We start from the raw sequence: 21,001 nt of genomic DNA, 5'->3' as shown, positions 1-21,001 counted from the left end.
TTCTATTCGTCAGGCACACAGATAGCCCCGCCTCCAAACTCACGTCATTGGTTGATTCAGAACACACCAGAAACTAAACATCAGACACAGCAGCTTTAGGTGTCAAGTGTGTATTTACTTGCAGGGCAGTTCATTACTGTAACCTTTTCTGTTTTAACATTGCGCTTAAAGTTTGCACATTTGAAGCATTTTAAAACAATTAACATGTAAAGGTGCTGCAGAAGAGCCAAGACACACTCTCTCTCTCTCTGTCTGGTCAGCACTTGTCTTGTCTTGACTTTTTGAGATGAATAATATCAGCCAGATGGTTTTTGGCAGCAGCTCCCCATGCGGCCGATCCAGAATGGAGTAGCGTACGGCCACAGTTTCCACTTTGCTCATTAGGAATGACAGCCAAAGGGGTCTTAGAAGGAACTGCAGTCTCAAGGTGAATTTTAATCAGACAGAACATGCCACGTCCTTTAGTTCTGCACTTACTGTATTTTACACTCTGACACAAAGTTTTAAACAGGATTATTATTGTTAAATAAAATCTAAAAAGTATTTTGTTACTTAAAATAAATGTGTACTGAAATGACATATTTAAGGTGAATAAAAACGACACAAACTTTTATTAAAACGGAAAATATAAAGAAAAAGTCATTCTAAATATTAATAAACACTGAGTGTATGATATTTTGTAATATATTATAATGAACAATCAATAAAAACAACAAAAACTCAACTTACTAAAGTTAAAATGAAATGTAATCCAAACTATTAATACAAAATAAATTATAATACAATTTCTTATCATATTTTATTACATTTATAATATGCATTTTATTATATTTTTGTACTTATTATATTAATGATGATTAAATAAAACTGGTTTGTAGCTGGTTCTTCTTGGCAATACAGCGACCAGAAAACAAACCAGATTTTTGTTTTAGCTTTTATTTTGTAAATTTTTTAAAGACAAAGCAAATTCTCCATGGTTAATAGCACCCAGTGTTAGTATCATCGAGCATTTTTTAATAGTTTTAAATAGTTTGTTTTTATATATCCTGTTTTCGTTTTCATGTTACTTAAAGTTTTGGTAATTTAGTATTTTTTTTATTTTAATTAGGTTTATTTCAGTTTTACTTATTTTTGTACTTAAAGCCAAGCTAAATGAAAATGAGAAATGATTCCATTGTCACTATAAAATAAGTAAGTCTTTTATTTCAAGTAACTTTTTTAAATGGTTTTAGTTTTAGCTAAGTATTTTACCCATTTCACATAATTCATTGACTTGCTGTAGGCATGCCACGAGCGACAGGGAAAGTTTGCCAATTATCTTTTGTGCCCAATGCTGTCAAAATCTTAAATGCAAGTGACTAATGTATATATGTGTGTGTGTGTGTGTGTGTGTGTGTGTTGGTGATGTACTATAAAACCAGGCACAATTTTCTACAATGTGGATAATAATCTCATGTTAAATAAAAACCCTTCTGGCATGTTTTGAAGACCGCTAGACGATAAGCTCCGCCCCCAGATAGTTTGATTGAAGGCTCCGCCCACAGATAGTTTGTGAGAAAAGTGGAGGTGTTAAAGTGCTCTGGTTTATGACGGGGTTTTCCACCGAATATGTGTGTGAGGGTGTGTGAGATAATGCGTTTTGGTTTCTCTTACAGGAAATACAGTGGTCTTATCTGAAACACTGCAAAGCATCTACTGTACCTCAGAGTTTACAGTAGTACATCATATAGTGTGTGTGTGTGTGTGTGTTTAGTGATGTGGGCATAACAGGCGCTGATGCTCACATGCTGGGCGTTCACAGGGACAGCGGACACTGTGTTTTACCAGCTTACTTTGGCACAGACGGTCGCGATGCGCCTGTGTGTGTGTGTGTGTGTGTGTGTGTGTTCTGCTGTTATGGCTTACAGCTAGTCTTTTAAGTCTTTTTGTGTTGCAGCTAAACTGTGAGTTCTGCAGTAACTCTCTGCTAATTAGCAGCTTCACAAGATTCACACTAGTGCTGTGAAGCCAATGTGTGGATCTGTTGCAATGGCAAAATGACATGTATCTGTGTCTGTTTTAGGATAAAACAGCAGTTGTTCTAAACCTTTCTGAAGGCCCACCATCGTTTACAGCGATATTCCAGTCGTTCGTGATTTATAAGTTATAGTTCTTACTCGCAATATTTTTGGGGGCTTGGAATAACTAAAGAAATGTGTAAATGCACTATATATATAGGGTTGTTTTTACTCTTAATTTATACTCAATAAAATATTGTAGTATTTGGCATAACTAGAACGCTGCTCAAAATGTAAAAAAATGCCCATTGCGCTTAATGATTTATTGATTTAATAATCATTTTATTATTTTCCAGGGCCGTTTTTTTACAAAATATCTTAAGGATAAAAGTAGCTCATAACTCGCCGATTTAGGAGAAAATCTTACAAATAATGTGCGTGCCAGCCCTTAATTTAGGACTCCATCATTTTTGTTCTAAGAGTATTTCACAAAGCGTTTTAGCGCAAAAATTTGATCCTAAATCTGTGAAACGTTAGTGAAGTAGTGAAGACGACTCCTAAGTCACTAAGACTAAATCTGAGCTATCCTAAAATGGCTATTGTCTGCAATATACATCGGGATATAAACATTTTAGAAACATTTTTGATGATAATGCACTTTTAAAAAGGCTTTGACTTAGAGGTTATCCCAAATCCAAACGCTTGATTATATCCTTAATATATAGCTGTTCTCGTGTCCAGTTTGGTTTTCTTTTATGTTTGCATGTCTTACAATCAGTCATGACTATTCTGCTAATTAAAAGGCTGTTTATATGCATGTTACCAAAATTTTATTAGTCGCTTAGTCGCAGAAAGAAAAAAAAAAATCCACATGAAGGACAGATGGAGACGCTGGTGCAATCATTTGATCTTAAAATATTTAATCATTTTTGGTCATACAGATGAGTAATGCATAATTTTTTTTTTTTTTTATCTTTGAAGACTCATTATTCATGTGCACTCAGTTTAGCAATGAAATGTTGTGCTTTTGTAAAATAATGATGGTGCTTTTTGCTGTTTCGGACTCTGTGAACCCGAGCACGTCACTTCAAAACTTTGTTTATGCTTCTCTTATTACAGACATGAAAAATATATCTATAGATAGTGAAACTTAATGAACCAATTCAAATAGAAAACAAATGTTCTCGCATCACGTAATCCGTATAAAACATGCATGCAGGTGCTTCGGAGATGAATCATTGTCAGACTTTTCATCTCTTAAACTGAAAACAGAAAGTACTAGTGTAACAATAAATTACCACGTTACAATAAATTAAAATGTTAACGCAGTGAACTTGCTTTTCCCTAACAAATTCATATTTATTATATTTGCCGATGTGCTGTCGAAGCTTTTTGTGCATGCTCTTGAGCGCTTACTAGGCTGTGTAGGCAATTAAAGGCTCATTATGATGATTTATATGGTTTATTAATAAACATGCAAATAATAGTCAACAAATGCTTAAAATGAACGACTTCTAGTCGACCAGAAAAATCTTTAGTAGAGGGCAGCCCTAATGAATATTGACTAATTGTTTACAAGAAGCATGCATTTAAGAAACTGACAATTAGTTGAATATATAGCCTACTTGTTTAATTAGTGACACTTAGATTGCATTGTAAAATATTTATTTGAATGTGGCAATTAACATTTTTATTTTAAAACCTTTATTTGAAAATGGCAGCATAATATTGCACTCTACAATATTATAATATAATATAATAATCAGGTCTCTTTCTGTGTAAATGACCAGAATAAGCTCCTATAACTGGTCCAGACTTCATGTTGTTTGTCAAAAGTCTGATGCTTTGAGAGCAAGCGACCGCGGTCCAGACAGACTGACAGGAAGAGAGAACGGAAACCGGTTTGAGGGAAAGTGTGAGGTTTGGGTTCAGAGAAGAGGACAGATGAGGAGAAAATCATCGGAGGATCCGGCAGGATGTGACCAGCGCATACAGGAAGAAACATGGAGAAACTGTGTGTGTGTGTGTGTGTGTGTTTTCCTTAACTCTGTGTTCAAGTGTTGATCTCAGTCTGAGGACTGTTTTTACAGGAGTTATTCTGCTCATTAAGGCCGCATTTATTTGACATAAATATAGGGAAAATGCAATATTGTGAAATATTTTTACAATGTAAAATAATGATTTTATCTTTTAATGTACATTAAAATATAATTTATTTCTGTGATGCACAGTCGTATTTTCAGCATCATTCCTCCAGTCTTCAGTGCCACATAATCTTCAGAAATCATGAAAATATGATGATTTATTATGGAAAGCTGCTTCATATTTTTGTGATGCCTTTTTCAGGATTATTTGATGAATAGAAGTTAAAAAGAAGAGCATTAAAAAAAAGTTTGATCAATTATATTATGTTTTTATAGATCATCTCACGTGGAAGACTGCATTAAGAGCTTGTAATGCAGCAGTGATTGATCTTGAGTCACACAAACACATTGTTTTTGTATAAACTGTTCATGCAGTAGAAAGCGAGCATATGAAACTTCACCTGTAACCTAACCAGCAGCAACACTTTGAGGAACTGGGAGAATATGGAGGTTGTAGGTTAAAGATTGGCCGCTTTAACGAAACGCTTCAGATTGAGTTTAAGGATGTGACACGCTGTGGTCTGAACTGGGCTCAGTGATGAAGTTACGATCCGCCTCGGCTGGGGAAGTCAGGGCTGGGCTGTGGAAACTCAAAGTCATTCCTGTGTGTGTGTGTGTGTGTGTGTGTGGATGAGCTCATGTGTGGGACTGTAATTGCTCTTTAATGAGCCGTAAAACACCTTCACCTCTTCCTCTTCCTCCATCCATCTTCCTCCCGTCTGGAGCTTCACATCAAATGCTCATCTAAGAAAGCGACCCTCTTGATCTTAGGATTCAATGCAACTATTAATTCAGTTTTTAATTGCACAAACTTGATTCTCTGATTAAATCTGCAGTGTGTGATGGTGCATGAACAAGATCTTTTAAGTTTTTTATGCATTTGGCACGTTACAGTTTTATCCAAAGTGACTTATGTTGCATTAATGTTATGCATCTTACTTAGTATTTTTGTCTTGTTTTCCAGCTCAGGTATAAGAACATTTCTAAATCAATACACATTTACTTGAAAGCAATGTGACTCAAGATATTAAGATTTTTATTTCTGAAAAAAGAAGAAGATCAAAGTGAAGTGGGTTTTTGCTTAAAACAAGAACAAAATATCTGCTAGTGGGGTCAGAAAAAGTCCCTAATTTGTAGATATACTGTAATAATAAACTCAATAATAATAAACTTGGTTTTCTATTATCAAAATATTTAAATGAATATGTGAATTATATAAAACAATTAACTACATAATGCAATTTTTTTCTCTCTAAAAAAAAAACAATTTCTTGGAATTATTGTTTTAAATAAAATAAGTTTAATTCTAATGTTCCTAATTAATTTGGTTTTCATTTCAATATTGTTATCTTATATTGTTTTCTTATTTAAAAAAATATATATATACATTTTAAAGTTTTAATACTTTTGTTGTATTTTTGTAATTTATATTAGTGTTTTATTATTATTACAGTTTTAGTTACTTTAGTGCAAGGTAAACTAAATGAAAATGTGAAATGTTGCTTGGCAACTTTGATGATTTTTTTCAGAAAATGAGATTTATTATCTTGTCGTTTTGCATCACAAGATGCACTGAAATACTGAGTTAGAGACATAACTTGGTCACTAAGTCACTTTGGATAAAAGCATGATGCACCAAATGCAAAATAAATAAATAAATGTAAATGAACGTAACTTAGTCTTGCACCATGCAACTTTTTTTTTACTTTAATTTGTCGTAAGTCAATTTGGTTAAAAACATGATGCACCAAATGCAATTTTTCATGCATGACTTTTTAGAAATGAAAAGGAACAATAACATTGCTGTGTATCAGATCTTTATCAGTTCTCTCTCTCTCTCTCTCTCTCTCTCTCTCTCTCTCTCTCGCACCACAGGCACAATGCGTCCTGTGCAGCGTAATTTCTACGACCCGTCCTCGGCTCCAGGCAAGGGCATCGTGTGGGAATGGGAGAATGACTGCGGCTCCTGGACGGCGTATGACATGGAGCTGTGCGTCAGCATCCAGAACGCCTACGAGAAGCAGCACCCCTGGCTGGACCTGAGCTCGCTGGGCTTCAGCTACGTGGTGGACTTCGACGGGATGTCCCAAACCAACCGGCAGAGCCAGAGGAAGCGTCGCATCCGACGACGCATGGACCTGGCGTACCCCCTCATCGCCGGATCCATCCCCAAATCCCAGTCCTGGCCGGTGGGCACCAGCTCGGGACTGCCTTGCACCTGTCAGCAGTGCATGCTGGTCCACAGCACACGGGCCGCGTCCAACGCCATCCTGGCTCTGCAGCAGAAGAGGAAGCTGTGCGGGACGGAGGGCGGAGCCAACGCCGTCGTCAGGCAGAGCAACACCTTCACTGGCTCCTCCCTCTGGTCGCCCGTGACGACTGTTGTCAGGGGACACCATAACAACATATCGCTAGGAGGCGGAGGAGGAGGCGGGAAGATGGAGATGAACGGGATGAACTTCCCATGCACCCCTGCGATCGTGACGCTGCCGTCAAAACACACGCTTACTATTAACGGACAGAATAATCTGAACCGGCCGGGAACACAGAGGATCACGGTGACGGCCAGCCGAGGATCCATCCCTCCTGGGTAAGAGATGACACTATTTCTGCTCTTTTCCACATGTGTTTTTATATAAACTATATTTATACATCTGATGACTCATATTTATATTTATACATCTGAAAAACAATAGTTTGGTGAATATGGTTAAAATATGAGCAAAGATGTTGAATGTAGTGTTGAAGTGCAAATATGAATGAAATATGCTTTATTTTATTCTTCTGTAACTGTTTTTAAAGTATCAAGAGAGTTTTTTGCTATTGCAGCAGTCAGAGATCCATCCGTGCAGGACAGAGAGCTCCGTGTCGCTAAAGACCTGGATATGTAATAATGGTTGGCGAAATATTAACATAATAAAACATCCTGGTCTCGTGGCAAAAACATAACTTAGGGCACTTTTTTATAAGTTGCCGAATACGTACCAATAAATACATTTCACTGCAGTTTCCAAAAGAGATGAACACTAGAGGCAGTAAAACTCAGACACCTTTTATTCCTTTTCACACAAGTTTACAGAGTTTCGTTTATTATAGTGTAATTTTTGCACAATTGCTTGAAGCATACTATGTTATAGCTTTATTTTAATAACTTTTTTTTTTTTATAACTATTTTAATATGCAGGGAGATTTGAAAAAGATGCTTTTGAATGCTAGCATCGTCCAGTTTCATATCTGTGGGTTTTCATAGATGGTGGGTTTGTTTTGGTGATATAGATTTAGATTTGTTGGTTTTGAGGGCTCTATCTATCTATCTATCTATCTATCTATCTATCTATCTATCTATCTATCTATCTATCTATCTATCTATCTATCTATCTATCTATCTATCTATCTATCTATCTATCTATCTATCTATCTGCACTGTATATAGGATTGATCTTTATTTTGTCCCGCTTCATTGCATCATTCTCATCCTTTTTTTTATTGAATCTATCAGTTTTGGTGGACATTAATCATCTTGAACAAGGAAATCGTCGATAGTGTCCTTTTGCACTGTGACACTGAATCAGTCAAACACACACACACACACACACACACACACGCGCGGTGATACTGTAAAAACATCTATAAATCTTGTCCTTTCCTGTGAGCGTGTATCTCTGGTCAAGATAAACCACATCCCTTCATTAAGTGCTGTACTCTGTGTGTGTGTGTGTGTGTGTGTGTGTGTGATTTGTTTGCTATCCAGCCTACACAGGGGAAAATATGAATAATGGATCAAGGCAAAACGGAGCTTCGGCAGACACACACACACACACACACACACACACACACACACACACACACACACACACAGAGTAAAGTAATTAATGAAGGGCTGTAAATCATAGTAAATGTGAAGTGGAGGTGTTTTCTGAAACCACAAACACACTTCAGCAGAAACACAGAGAGCAGAGCAGAGACGAACAGACACAGAAAGAGATATTGTGAAGACAGATGAGTTCGCTTTGTTCCCAGGCGAGCGGTTCACACACACAGGATGAGTGCGGTTAGCACACACACACACACACACACACGTGTATCACACAAACACACTCCAGCAGACAGCGTGGTGTAAACAAGCATCACACCTGCAGAAACAGCAGTGTTATGATATGAATTATCACATGAACAAACTAGAAAGTGAGAACAGCTTCAGTGAAGATCTGTCATAGACGCTGTGACTTTCACATTAATGACCCCACATTTTTTTTGTCTTGCCAATTATACATTGAGTTTCAGCTAACAATTGTGACCCTGGACCACATAACCAGTCTTAAAGGCAGGGTAGGGAAAAAATGTATAAAAAACTTTTTTTCCAAATTTGTTTAAAATGTATTTCTATATCAATACATAATTAAAATGTAAGTACTCTGAAAAAGAAAGTATAAAAATCGAGTGTCTTCCTCAAATCAAACGTGCGTGCGCAAGTGGGCGGGTCATGTGTGGCAAAAGGGTGGTTGCCATGGTTGCGAGAGAGTGACAGTCTTCTAAGCCAATCCTATGTTTCGTCCCGAATGGAAATAATGAGCTGTGTTTAATACAGATTAAACGGTCTAGAGTCACTTGATTTGTATTCTCTTTTTATCAGAGTACTTACATTTTAATTATGCATTGATATATATAGAAAGTTTAAACAAATTTGGAAGAAAGTTGTTTATAAATTTTTTACCTACCCTGCCTTTAAGTCGCAGGTTATTGCTCTTATTAATCTTCAATTTGTAGCACTATATTCCCTCAGAAAAAAAATATTACAGATTTTTCTTTCATGCCAAAAATCATAAGGATATTAAGCAAAGATCAGGTTCCATGAAGATATTTTGTAAATTTCCCGCCATAAATATATTAAAACATAATTTTTTTTATGCATTGCTAAGAACTTAATTCGGACAACTTTAAAGATGATTTTCTCAATATTTAAATGTTTTTTTTTTGTTTTGTTTTTTCACAATCAGATTCCAGATTTTTAACTCGACCAAATATTATCCTAGTTTATTAATTGTTTTTTTCATTTGATGTATAAATGACAATTAAAAGAAAATGGTCCCTTATGACTTGTTTTGTGGTCAAGAGCCAAAATTGGCTGGTTAAAAAGTTTACCATAAATATCTGTATAAAATAGTTTTGAACCTTTTTGCTGGACCATGGGCTTTTAATTTAATTTAATTTAATTTAATTTAATTTAATTTAATTTAATTTAATTTAATTTAATTTACGTTTTATATTTTCCATTTATTTATTTTAGATTTTTAAATATTTTATTTTATTTTTTATTTTATTTTATTTGTGATTCAGTTTGATTCTTTCAGATACTTCACTCATGCATTGATATAGCGGATCTTTATTGTACATCCATTTCTAAAGCAGGTAATGCCAATTCAACACAGATGGAGCTTGTCTGAGCTCATCACATGTGATGTTCAGCTCCTCCACTAGAGGGCAGAGTCTGACAGATCCTGATGCCCCAAACCGTTACACACACTAACTGTGCTACAATATCAGCAGTTTCCCCCATAATCCCATAGTTTAATCTCACTGCAACTCATCTATTCAAGACTAATGCATTTATTAATCTTCACTTTTCATCTGAACATTAACGTTTGTGAGATTTAATACATCTGAACAGTTTTGAGGTTTGATTACTTTTGTTTCTTGACGTCTTGATGTCTTACTGTACACGGTACTTTTATAACAGTATGTGAGGCAGATTCAGTGTTTTCTTGTTTGTGGCTCGTGTCCTTCAGTAAACGCATGTAAACATGAGTCTGGAGTCACTGAACACTAACAGAGCTCAGATGATCTCTAAAACTGACTTTGACTTCCTGTTTGACTTCCTGTCACAGCTGGTGTGAGTGAGTGTGTGTGTGTGATCAAAGCAGGAAGTTTGTGTTGTGTGTGTGTGGAGTTTGTTGAGATCAGGAGAGATGATGGATACGGATGGAGACTCGGACGAGGACATACGGTAGGATCTCGCTCTCATCTCCATCAGCAGCAGGGCTTTCCCTCGCTGCATCAGAAATATGAGATAAAACACGATCTGAGCCAAGAGCAATCGTTTCCTGATCCGTATCGACGCAAGACGCTCTGTTTCACTCCATGCAAAAACTCTGTGAAGGTGTATGGAGATGCTTTATATTTTTCTTTAATACTGTGTGAAGGTGTATAGAAATTATTTCATTCATTATTTTAAAATTAAATTTTTTATATTTGTTTATTATTTGATTCTTATTACTTTTTTTCATTTTATTGTAGCATTCTGTCTCTTTGATTGATTGATTGTTTGGAATTATTTTTGTATTATGAATATTTATTTTATTTTATAAAATAATTATTCTATTTTTTGTATATTTATTTATTTTTTTATAGATTTTGTTATAATTATTTCTGAATGTATTATATTTATTTATTTATTTATAATATTTATTCTAAAAAATTTTTTTGTATTATTCTATTCCTTTGTTTCTTTCTATTTAATTATTTATTCTTATTATTTGTTTTACTATTATTATTTTTTTTACGTTTTATTTTTAATTTAATTTTATCATAAATAATTAGCTTTTTTTACAGTATTGTAATTATTATTATTTTTTCAGTTTTAGTTATTTTATGCAAGTTAAACTAATAAAAAAAATACCAATGTAGCCTTGGCATCTAGTTTTTATATTTATTTCAGTTAAGATTTTAAGATTATTTCAAGAAATAAAAGTTTTTTTTTTTTTATGGTTTTAGTTTCAGTTAATTATGATACAGTACTGTAATAGATAACCCTGCATCCTAGAATCACATTTTCTTTATGCAGTAATAATCATAATAATAAATAGTTTCACTTTTATCAGCACATCGTCTGGTTTCATTTCTCTTGTTCACGCTGATAGGATCTGAATGTGATTCTCCAGATCGAGATGAAAGCACGTTCTCATGCTGGAGAGGCTCTTTTTCTGATTCATTGATCAGTTTTTGTTCCTCCTGTGATCTGCTGGAGGATGTAACTTCAGCTTTGTTTACATGTGTAATCCGTGTTTGTCACTGGATGCTGATTGGTCCGTTAAGAGCTTCACTGTGATTGGACGGTTCCGCTGGCTTCAGCAGATGAGGAAGGTTGTGTGTGTTAGAGTCTTGATGAACTGTGTTGGGAGGTTTATTTCTCATCATCAGAGGTTTGGACGGTCTCGTACAGGTTATGAGCTGTAACTGACTCACTTCACATGGATCATTGTCTGTTTCCTGTCGTCTTTAGGGTTCCTGCACTTCCTGTGAGGAACCTCACTGGGTCTGGACAGGTTCATCCTGCATTAGCAGGTACAGTACTACAGAACCACATCAGATTCACTTCAGTCTACAGAACATTACAGAAGCATTACAGAGACTACAGTTATTGTGTGTTTACCACTTAATTCTGTATGAAAGTTTATAGAAATGTTTATTTTTTTATATACAAGTAACCTACAGGTAATAATGAAAGATTTTATCAAAAAGACAAGTTCATTTAGAATTAAGAACATCTTAACTCTGTACAAAAGTGGGAAGAAATATTATAGAAATAATTTTTAATTTTAAAAATTTTAAAGTACAAAGATGTATATCAGTGATTTTTTTTATTTAATTTAATTACATTTTTTTTTGTATTTTTTTTTTTTTTTTTTTGTATTTTATGAAAAGACCAGTAAACTATGAACCAAAGAACGATTTTAACAAAAAAAAAAAACTAAAATTAAGAATTTAGGATCTTAAATTAGCATATATTTTAATTTGCAAGTAATATTTTTCAAATATATATTACTTTATATATGAAGTTATATATATATTTATTTTGTAACTCTATACAAATGTGGAAAGAAATATTTTTTATTGTTTTATTTTTACAAAAATCTATGTCAATGTTTGTTTTTTTGTTTGTTTATTTATTTATGTTTATATTTTATTTTAATATGCATAGTAACAAATCATTTTAATAAAAAGACATAAATTAAGAATTTAGGACTAAGATTTAAAGTTAGTTTTATTTTCAAGTAAACATCTTAACTGTGTCCAAAGATGTTTATTAATGATTTATTTTATTTTATTTTATTTTATTTTATTTTATTTTATTTTATTCTATTTTATTTTATTTTATTTTCATGAAAAGACCACTAATGTACCAACAAATAATTTTAACAAAAGACTTAAATAAAGAATTTAGGATAATAAATTAACATATATTTTATTTTGCAAGTAAACAGCTTAACTCTGTACAAAGATGTGTCAGTGATTATTTATTTGTTTGTCCGTTTATTTATTATGTTTATATTTTTTTCATTTTAATATGCAAATAAACTAAAAACCAAATATTTTTAATAAAAGGACATAAATTAAGAATTTAGGATTAAGAATTAAAGTAAGTTATATTTTGCAAGTAAATAGCTTAACTTTGTACAAAAGTTTATAGAAATACATTTTTAATTGTTTTATTTTAACATGCAAGTAAACAGCTGAACTGTGTCCAAAGATGTATATCAGTTATTTTATTATTTATTTTATTATTTATTTTATTATTTTTTTATTTTTTTATTTATTTATATTTTTTTTTAGCTTAACTCTGTGCAAAAGTGTATTTAATTTTTCGTTCTTTTTTTACATGAGAGTAAGCTCTGTATATAGGAGTATAGAAATGTCTTTATCTAGTATTAGTTTAACATGCATGTAAAGCGCTTAACCGTGTATAAAGATGCAGTAATTGTGTTTTTAAAGGTGCATTGAAGGCACAGAGTTGATCAGTTGATGCATCTCCCAGGACTCGAACCCTTGTCCTCACAGTGCCCTGATCTACATGTTGAGCTGATCTTAGTGTCTGTGTGTGTCAGGGATGACTGGGATCCTCATGTGTGCCGCCGGGCTCCCCGTGTGTTTGACTCGGGCTCCTAAACCCGTCCTGCATCCACCGCCGGTCAGCAAGAGCGACCTGAAACCTGTGCCAGGGATCAACAGCATCCGGCGCAAGACCAAGACAAAGCACCTCCGCAAAGGTGTGTGTGTGTGTGTGTGTGTTTATCTAGCCATTGATTCTCTGCGTGTTTTTGCTGATCTGAGCAGAGCAGACTTTGTGTGACTCGAGCAACAGCGGGAAGTGACAAGTTTGCTCTTACATTACAGCTCCTCAAGCGTGTTACCACAGATCTTATAGATTGTTTCTGTGCCTCCGTTCCTGCAGGAATCAATGGTGTGTTAAAGGTCACCAGAGTAAAGACGCTTTGAGAAACAAACGCTGAAGCTCTGTTCTGAAGAGTGCATTTGTCAGCTCAATCTGACAGATCCTCTCTTTAGCCTCATTCGGTGTAAAAATAAAGCATCAGCGCTGGTGGAGTGCACATTTAAGAGCTTAAAAACCTGGGATTTGTCTTTTGTGGTTTTCAGTCTTTTGTAAGTTTTCAGCTTAAACAAACCAGCTGCAATCTTATATTTTTTATCTATATATATCTTGCGTCCTTTTATTTTATTTTCATGTGATTAAACGGCTTTATTCTATAAAAGGTGTATAGAAATTATTTAATTTTAATTTTAAATGTTATTGTATATAACATTTTATTTTGTTTACATTCAAGAGCTAAATTCTGTAAAATGCGAATTACAATAATTTTTTAATTTGTTTAATTTTTTGTAGATTTCATTTCATTTACAATTCGAGTAAACAGCTTAGTTCATATTTAATATTATTTTAATTTATATTTTAATTTAATTTTTTATTTTATTTCCATTTGAGTAAACTGTATATAGATTTTCTTTTTAATTTTGTGTATATTTTGTTATTTTACATTGAAATAAACAGCTTATATCTGTACAGCTGTAGCTTATATATTTTATATATATTATTTATTTTTGTATATTTACTGTATTTTTTATTTTCGTATATTTTATTTCATGTCATTAACTTAACTCTGTATAAAGGTGTATATAATTTTTATTTAATTTTATTTTTGTATATTTATTTTTAATTACAATTTGAGTAAACAGCTGAATTCTATAAGAACAATATAGAAAATATTGCATTTCATTTTGATTTATATTTCTAATTTTATTTTGTATATTGTATTTTATTTACATTTAAATAAACAGTTTATATCTGTACGAAGGTAAAATATATATATATATATATATATATATATTTTATATATTATTTATTTTTGTATATTTATTGTATTTTTTATTTTCCTATATTTTTTTTAGTTTTATTAACTGAACAACTTAACACTGTAAAGAGCTGTATATAACTTTTTATTATTTATGTGTGTGTATGTAATTTAACATGCATATAAGCTAAGTATGTAAGATTTTAACGAAAAAAGCATACATTGAGAATGATTTAAAGAAGAGTTCACATCAGAATTAAATTCTGCACAAACACATGACTAAAGCTCCACTGTCTGACACTTAATTCTAGTTTTGTGTGTTTTTTCAGGTAAAAACCCGGAGGACGTGGTTCGGCGCTACACAGAGAAGATCAGGACGGCTCCTGATGAGGTGATTGATGAGGGTTGTGTTAATGAGTCCGGCAGCAGAAGTGTGTCCGTGTCACTCACTGTTGATATCCGTCAGGACTGCACCATCTGCATGGAGCGACTGAGCACCGCGTCCGGATACGAGGGACTGCTGAGCTACAGAGGCTCAAAGCCCGAGCTGGTCGGAAAACTGGGAAAGTGTGGCCACGTGTACCATCTTCTGTGTCTGGTGGCCATGTACAACAACGGCAATAAGGTCAGAACACACTCACTTGAAGACTGGGATCATATCAGTCTGATTAGCCTTCATTTTCTGTGTATTTAACCAATCCGACCAGTTTCAGGATCTATCACAACTTTATGACATTGTGTTCACAGCCAGAAAGCACTGAGAAATCTGAAGCATTAGAACGAACCCTCATAATAGAACATTTAATCACAAAACTCATGTAATGACCTGTTTTAAAGTTTGTTTTCTCATAGTAGAAAAATAATGGAATTTAAAAAAAATACATTGGTTTCTATGCAGTTCATCAAAAATCAATGCTACGGAAAACACTGAAGATTCGTGCAAACACAGAAATCCTTATTATAGGGTTATTATAGTTTTATAGTAAAAAAAAGAAAATAGTTGCATAAAATGTAAATAAAATCACAATGCAAGGATTTGCAAATCATATGAATCCATATTATATTAACAGTAGAACACAGAAAAAACATATCAAATGTATAAACTGAGGACAAAATGTTGTTGTTTTTATGGCTGCAACATTTCTTTAAAAAGTTGTTACGTGCAAACAAAATAAAAGCTTGAAAAGTAAGTAAGAAAATGTGCAGATAATGAGTTTAATTAGCAACGAGTCATTAAGATGATCAGAGATAAATAGAGTATCTTAAACCCAAAGTATATTTTGGAAAGCTTCATCTTCATTAGTTCATTAAAGGGATGTCTCGCCCCAAATTAAAAATGCTGTCTTTAATTTATTACTTGCCCTTTACGACCTTTGATCAGCTTCAGAACAAAAAATATGTTTTTGATGCAATCCAAAAGCTTTCTGACTAAAAAAATATTGTATTTGGATATTTGGGCTCATTAAAAAAGTATATTAGAATATGTAATTATATATGATGAGAATTAATGAGAAAGACATTTTTTTTTTTTTATGAGCAAGTTTTTGTGATGATTTCTGTACAAGCTTATAATTAGGCATTTTAAACATCAGGCTTTCTTTTGATTAAAAAGGTGTTTAAACAAATTTATATATGGGTCAAATGCGAAAAAGTGTTTAAGCATAAAAAAAGTGTAATACTGCTTTGAACAGTTGTAGTTTTCCCCCTAAAAAATGCAAAAAGTTTTCTGTTTTATTTAATTGCCATTTTGTTTTTGTTTTTCTGAGCAAAAAATAAATATCATACATTTTCCCCTGATTTACAGAAGACACGCAGTAAAATGTCATTCAGTGTAACAAGCTATAGGCATATTTACAACAAAAATCTATTTATGACATATTAAAAGACTAATTACTTTCAGTTGTAATTTTACATTTTTACCATGTGCCACTATCCCAGGTTTTGCCCATTTGTCAGAAAGAATTTTTTACTAATTTAAAACACAGTAAAATTTAGTATGCTCCATTATTCTTTTAGATATTTTAATATGTACACGTCAGAATAAGCATGTTGTTTGAATTTTTGCTAAAATATTGTGTTACACTGCATGACAATGTAACATTATTTCAACCAAATTTTGACATTTTATTCTCCAAAAACTTATTTGAAATCTTAAAAGTAGACATTTTACTTACATTTAAATGTGCTTTTTATGGACACAAAATTACTTTTGTACATTTCTTTTGAGGCGGACATCTTAACGTCTTTGACCCACATATAAATATAAAGTAACACGTAGTAAAATTTGTGTAATGTTTTTATATTTCGTATAATAATTACAGATCGAGTATCCGAATGTTTGTGCATCTGAAAATATTAGCTTTTGTGTCCGTGCTGCATTATTTAGCTCATCTTTAATGAAGTGCATCTAACACAATCCTCGGTGTGACTGTAGAGCATGTCTCCGATGGCTGTGAGGGTCCCAGCCGTCCCAGTTCTGTTTCCTCGGGTGTTTAATGAGTGTTTAATGATGTTGTTCTCAGGACGGCAGTCTGCAGTGTCCCACCTGTAAGGCCATCTATGGAGAGAAGACGGGCACACAGCCTCCTGGGAAGATGGAGTACCACGTGATTCCTCATTCTCTGCCTGGATGCTCCGACAACAAGACCATACGGATCATCTACGACATTCCCGCTGGGATACAGGTATATTCAGTTAAGAGAAGTACAACAAATAAATTATTTTTTTTAACGTTTCTTCAGAAATTATTACATTGCTAAATAATAAGTAAATATGAACTTCGTTGGGGAAAAAATGTCTTGAAGTTTTAATATTTTTAAGATTTAATAATAATAATATAATAATTTTTATTTTTTTATTTTATAAATAGTTTAAATCTGTACAAAGGTTATTATTAATGTTAAAACATTAGTTATTTTATTTTAGTTTAGTTTAGTTTAGTAAACTGCTTATCTCTGTACAGAAATGAATAGATTTTTTACAACCAAGTAAATACTTGTGTATATAAAATGGTTATTTGTACAGATTTGTATTTGATTTTATATATATATATATATATATATATATATATATATATATATATATATATATATATATATATATATATATATATATATATACACATACATACACATTATTATTTTTTTTTTTCATTGTGCGTGTTTGCAATAAATGTGTTTCAATATTTTTAACATAGCTTAATTTTCAATACATAAGCAATGATAAAAATAACCATGTAAATACTACTTGGTAGTAAAAAATTTGATTTTATAGATATTTTATTTTCATTATGCATATTTGCAAATACAGCTTGCCTTTTTTAGCCTGTTGGAAACACAACAAGCTAAAAAAGATGCTGTCATAAAGAAGAAAAAACCAATGCAATAGTTACTTATTTTTATATTATTCAAATGAATATTACTATCATTATTTACACAGATGTTAATGAGGTTCACAAAAGTTTGTTTGTATGAAAAGGCATGTGAACTGGAGCATCTGTTGTTCACTTCAGGCGGCCCAGTTTTCACAGAGAAAGGTTTTGCACTCATATTTAATATGTCAGGGTGTTGCTGCAGAATGACCGTGGGCTTGTGGCTTCTATTCACTGTGTTTTCACTGTGTTTCACCATACGTGAGACAGGAAGTGGCTGCGTGGGGATTTCCTGCTCATTCTGGGTCATTGTCTCTCATGTACTCGCACACTAGTTTTACACCATCAGCCACCCACTCACTCCGACGTCATAAGAATAACTTGATAAAAAATATCCCATCATCACTAACACCCTCAACATGCCGAGAAATGCAGTTCTGTGTAGTTCTAGTCTGTTGGAGTTTTAAAAATGTAATTGGAATTTAGTAATTTTAAGAAATCTAAAATCAAAACATTATATAAGTATTAATATTTTATGAACTTATTTTTTATTTATATATGCAATTATTCTATACATTTCTGTTTGTATATATTTTATTATATTAAAATATCCTATTTTAGAGATACCTTCTAGTATTTTATTGGTATGGAAATACAGTTCCCTTTCGGTCACGTTCGATGTTATGAAAGGGATCTCGCCCGAGAGCCCAATCACCTTCGAGTGGTACAAAACGAGCTAATGGTACACAAAATACCTTGGTCTGCATAATTTGCATCGCGAACTCTGTCTCGCAGAGCGGGTATATAAGGTGCAGCACTCATGTTCTTATTGCGGGGACATGACCATCTCGGCGTTGAGATCAAGACTCGATTACCTTAAAAATTCTAGCTCCTCTTCACGTAAGAGGGCTACTTCGGCTGGGGGCCCTGGGTTCCTACAGCACTATTGAAGTCCATCACTTACATACATACATGCCCTTTAGTCAGCCCTGTGTGGGACTAGGTGCCTCCATGTGTTGTGATTCCCCTTTTCTTGTGTATGTCCACAGTAAGTCTCTCCGCAGCATGTGTCTTTCCCTTGGCAAGCCCCTTGCCAGCTCTGTCGTTGAAACTTCCACCTTGCGGGTTGGGTACCTCACAGATCTTATGTATCACCACCTCGATGGATACCTGCCTTCTGTAAGTCCTCCCACAGGCAGGCAGCCTGCTATAATGTGTAAGCTATAGGCCCTCACTCGTGCAGGGCTCACGACAGGGTGCTATCACTCACGCGGTTCGCTGGAAGACGGCCATGTGGCATTTTGTAAGGGGCCCCGTTTGTAACATTGAACGTGACCGACTGAAAGGGAACGTCTTGGTTACGTATGTAACCCTCGTTCCCTGAAAGAGGGAAGGGAGACGTTACGCCCCCTTGCCACATCACTGTTGCGCTGAATGGCTGGGTCACTGGCTCGGCTCCTCAGCGAAGACTTGAATATGAGTTGCTCGCGTTGCTCCTTATATACCTGCTCTGCGGGGCGGAGCTCACGATGCAAATTCCACAGACCAAGGTACTTTGTGTACCATTGGCTCGTTTTGTACCACTTGAAGGTGATTGGGCTCTCATCATTGCTATATGCTGTGGCGCCGAGGGAGCAGTTGGGGGTTCGGTGCCTTGCTCAAGGGCCCCTCAGTCGTGGCTGGCCCGAGATTCAAACCCACAACCCTAGGGTTAGGAATTAAACTCTCTAACCACTAGGCCACGACTTCCACATTTCAGGACACAACTCTGTATATGCGATGTGTGAAGTGTGACCACGTGTGTTGTGTGTGTTTTGTCCAGACCTCAGAGCACCCGAATCCTGGGAAAAAGTACAGCGCACGTGGATTTCCTCGACACTGCTACTTACCAGACAATGAGAAAGGACGGAAGGTGAGAAAATATCTGATGAAAAACAATGGATCTTTAGTTTTTTTAATATATTGTTTTATTTAATTAATAATTGTATAAATAATTCTAAATAATACAATTCTTGTTTTCATTATTTTGACATTTTCTGGTCTCCATCAAGTTTTGTTTAAAGTCTAAAAGAAAATAGAAAACTTTATTAAGTATATATTCAATTAAATATTGAATATATTAAGGTTAGGGTGACCATATGCGCCGTTCATACGGGACACGTCCCAGCCAGGATTTTAATATTGCCTAAAATATCCAGGTTTTGGCTATTTGTACTGTGCAGATTGATTGTTGTGAATCATGAGAGCTATAAAGAGCAGAGCAGATGGCTCCTTATGCTTTTGAATCGCTTTTACGTGTATGTTCGTTCGTTTGACTTGAAGGATTGTGGCGCACTCTGTTTTTGTTTTTTTTTTGGATTTGTGCGCAGAGACACTTCAAGTCAATCGAACGAACAAACACGTGCGCATATTTGCATAGCTTTGATTGTTTCCTCTAGATCTCACCTTCTCACACGCAGCACGACGATTGGTCGACTATGTACAATACCTGCATGTTATTGGTCAAGCTGCTCTGGATGTTTAAGGCATTATTAAAATTCTGGCTGGGAAGTTTCCCGTATGAACGGCGCATATGGTCACCCTAACTAAGGTTGTTATATTAAACTAAAACTATATATATATATATATATATATATATATATATATATATATATATATATATATATATATATATATAACTACATATAGATATAAATCTAATTCAAAATAATACAAAATTTGTACTGGAATAGTATTTTAGCTATTACTAAATGTCACCAAAGAAACATTTCTCATTTTCATTAAGTTGTCATTAATGTGATGTGCTAAAAAAACTTAATTAAATATTAACAACAACTATATATCTATATCTATATATCTATATATCTATATATCTATATCTATCTATCTATATATATATATATATATATATATATATATATATATATATATATATATATATATATATATATATATATATAAAATAATTACTAACATAACAATTATTTAAAATTAAATTACTTAAAATGAAGCAAAAATATGAAATATAATATAATCAAATATATAAAAAACTAAATATTAAAATAGTATATAATCAAATATAAATAGTAATATATTTTAAAAATAAAATACTATTACAGTTTATCAATGCTACTAACACTTTTTTAAATCAAATGAATATACTACTCTTATATGCAAATAATATATATATATATATAAAATAAAATTAAAAATGTATATTATAGTCAAATGTGTGTGTGTGTGTGTGTGAATATAAATTGACAAATATTGAAACATTATTTAAAAATGTTGTTCATATATATACATATATATATATATATCACAGGACCAGCCAAACTATGAAAA

At 33.5% G+C, this 21,001-nt stretch overlaps 1 protein-coding gene across 1 annotated transcript in view; it reads left to right on the top strand.

Moving 5' to 3' along the window:
• LOC127963262 (E3 ubiquitin-protein ligase DTX1) overlaps positions 1 to 21,001 on the top strand; it is a 45,872-nt gene that overhangs the window by 16,613 nt on the left and 8,258 nt on the right. The window contains exons 3-9 of the mRNA XM_052563070.1: positions 6,017 to 6,731; positions 11,421 to 11,482; positions 13,024 to 13,185; positions 14,616 to 14,677; positions 14,753 to 14,911; positions 16,809 to 16,970; positions 19,479 to 19,568. Of these exons, the coding sequence (XP_052419030.1) occupies positions 6,017 to 6,731; positions 11,421 to 11,482; positions 13,024 to 13,185; positions 14,616 to 14,677; positions 14,753 to 14,911; positions 16,809 to 16,970; positions 19,479 to 19,568 (1,412 nt within the window). The remainder of the gene's footprint in view (positions 1 to 6,016; positions 6,732 to 11,420; positions 11,483 to 13,023; positions 13,186 to 14,615; positions 14,678 to 14,752; positions 14,912 to 16,808; positions 16,971 to 19,478; positions 19,569 to 21,001) is intronic.

The sequence above is a fragment of the Carassius gibelio genome, chromosome B8 (assembly GCF_023724105.1).
Source record: "Carassius gibelio isolate Cgi1373 ecotype wild population from Czech Republic chromosome B8, carGib1.2-hapl.c, whole genome shotgun sequence".
NCBI classification, from domain to species: Eukaryota; Metazoa; Chordata; class Actinopteri; order Cypriniformes; family Cyprinidae; genus Carassius; species Carassius gibelio.
This window is presented reverse-complemented; position numbering and strand designations above follow the sequence as displayed.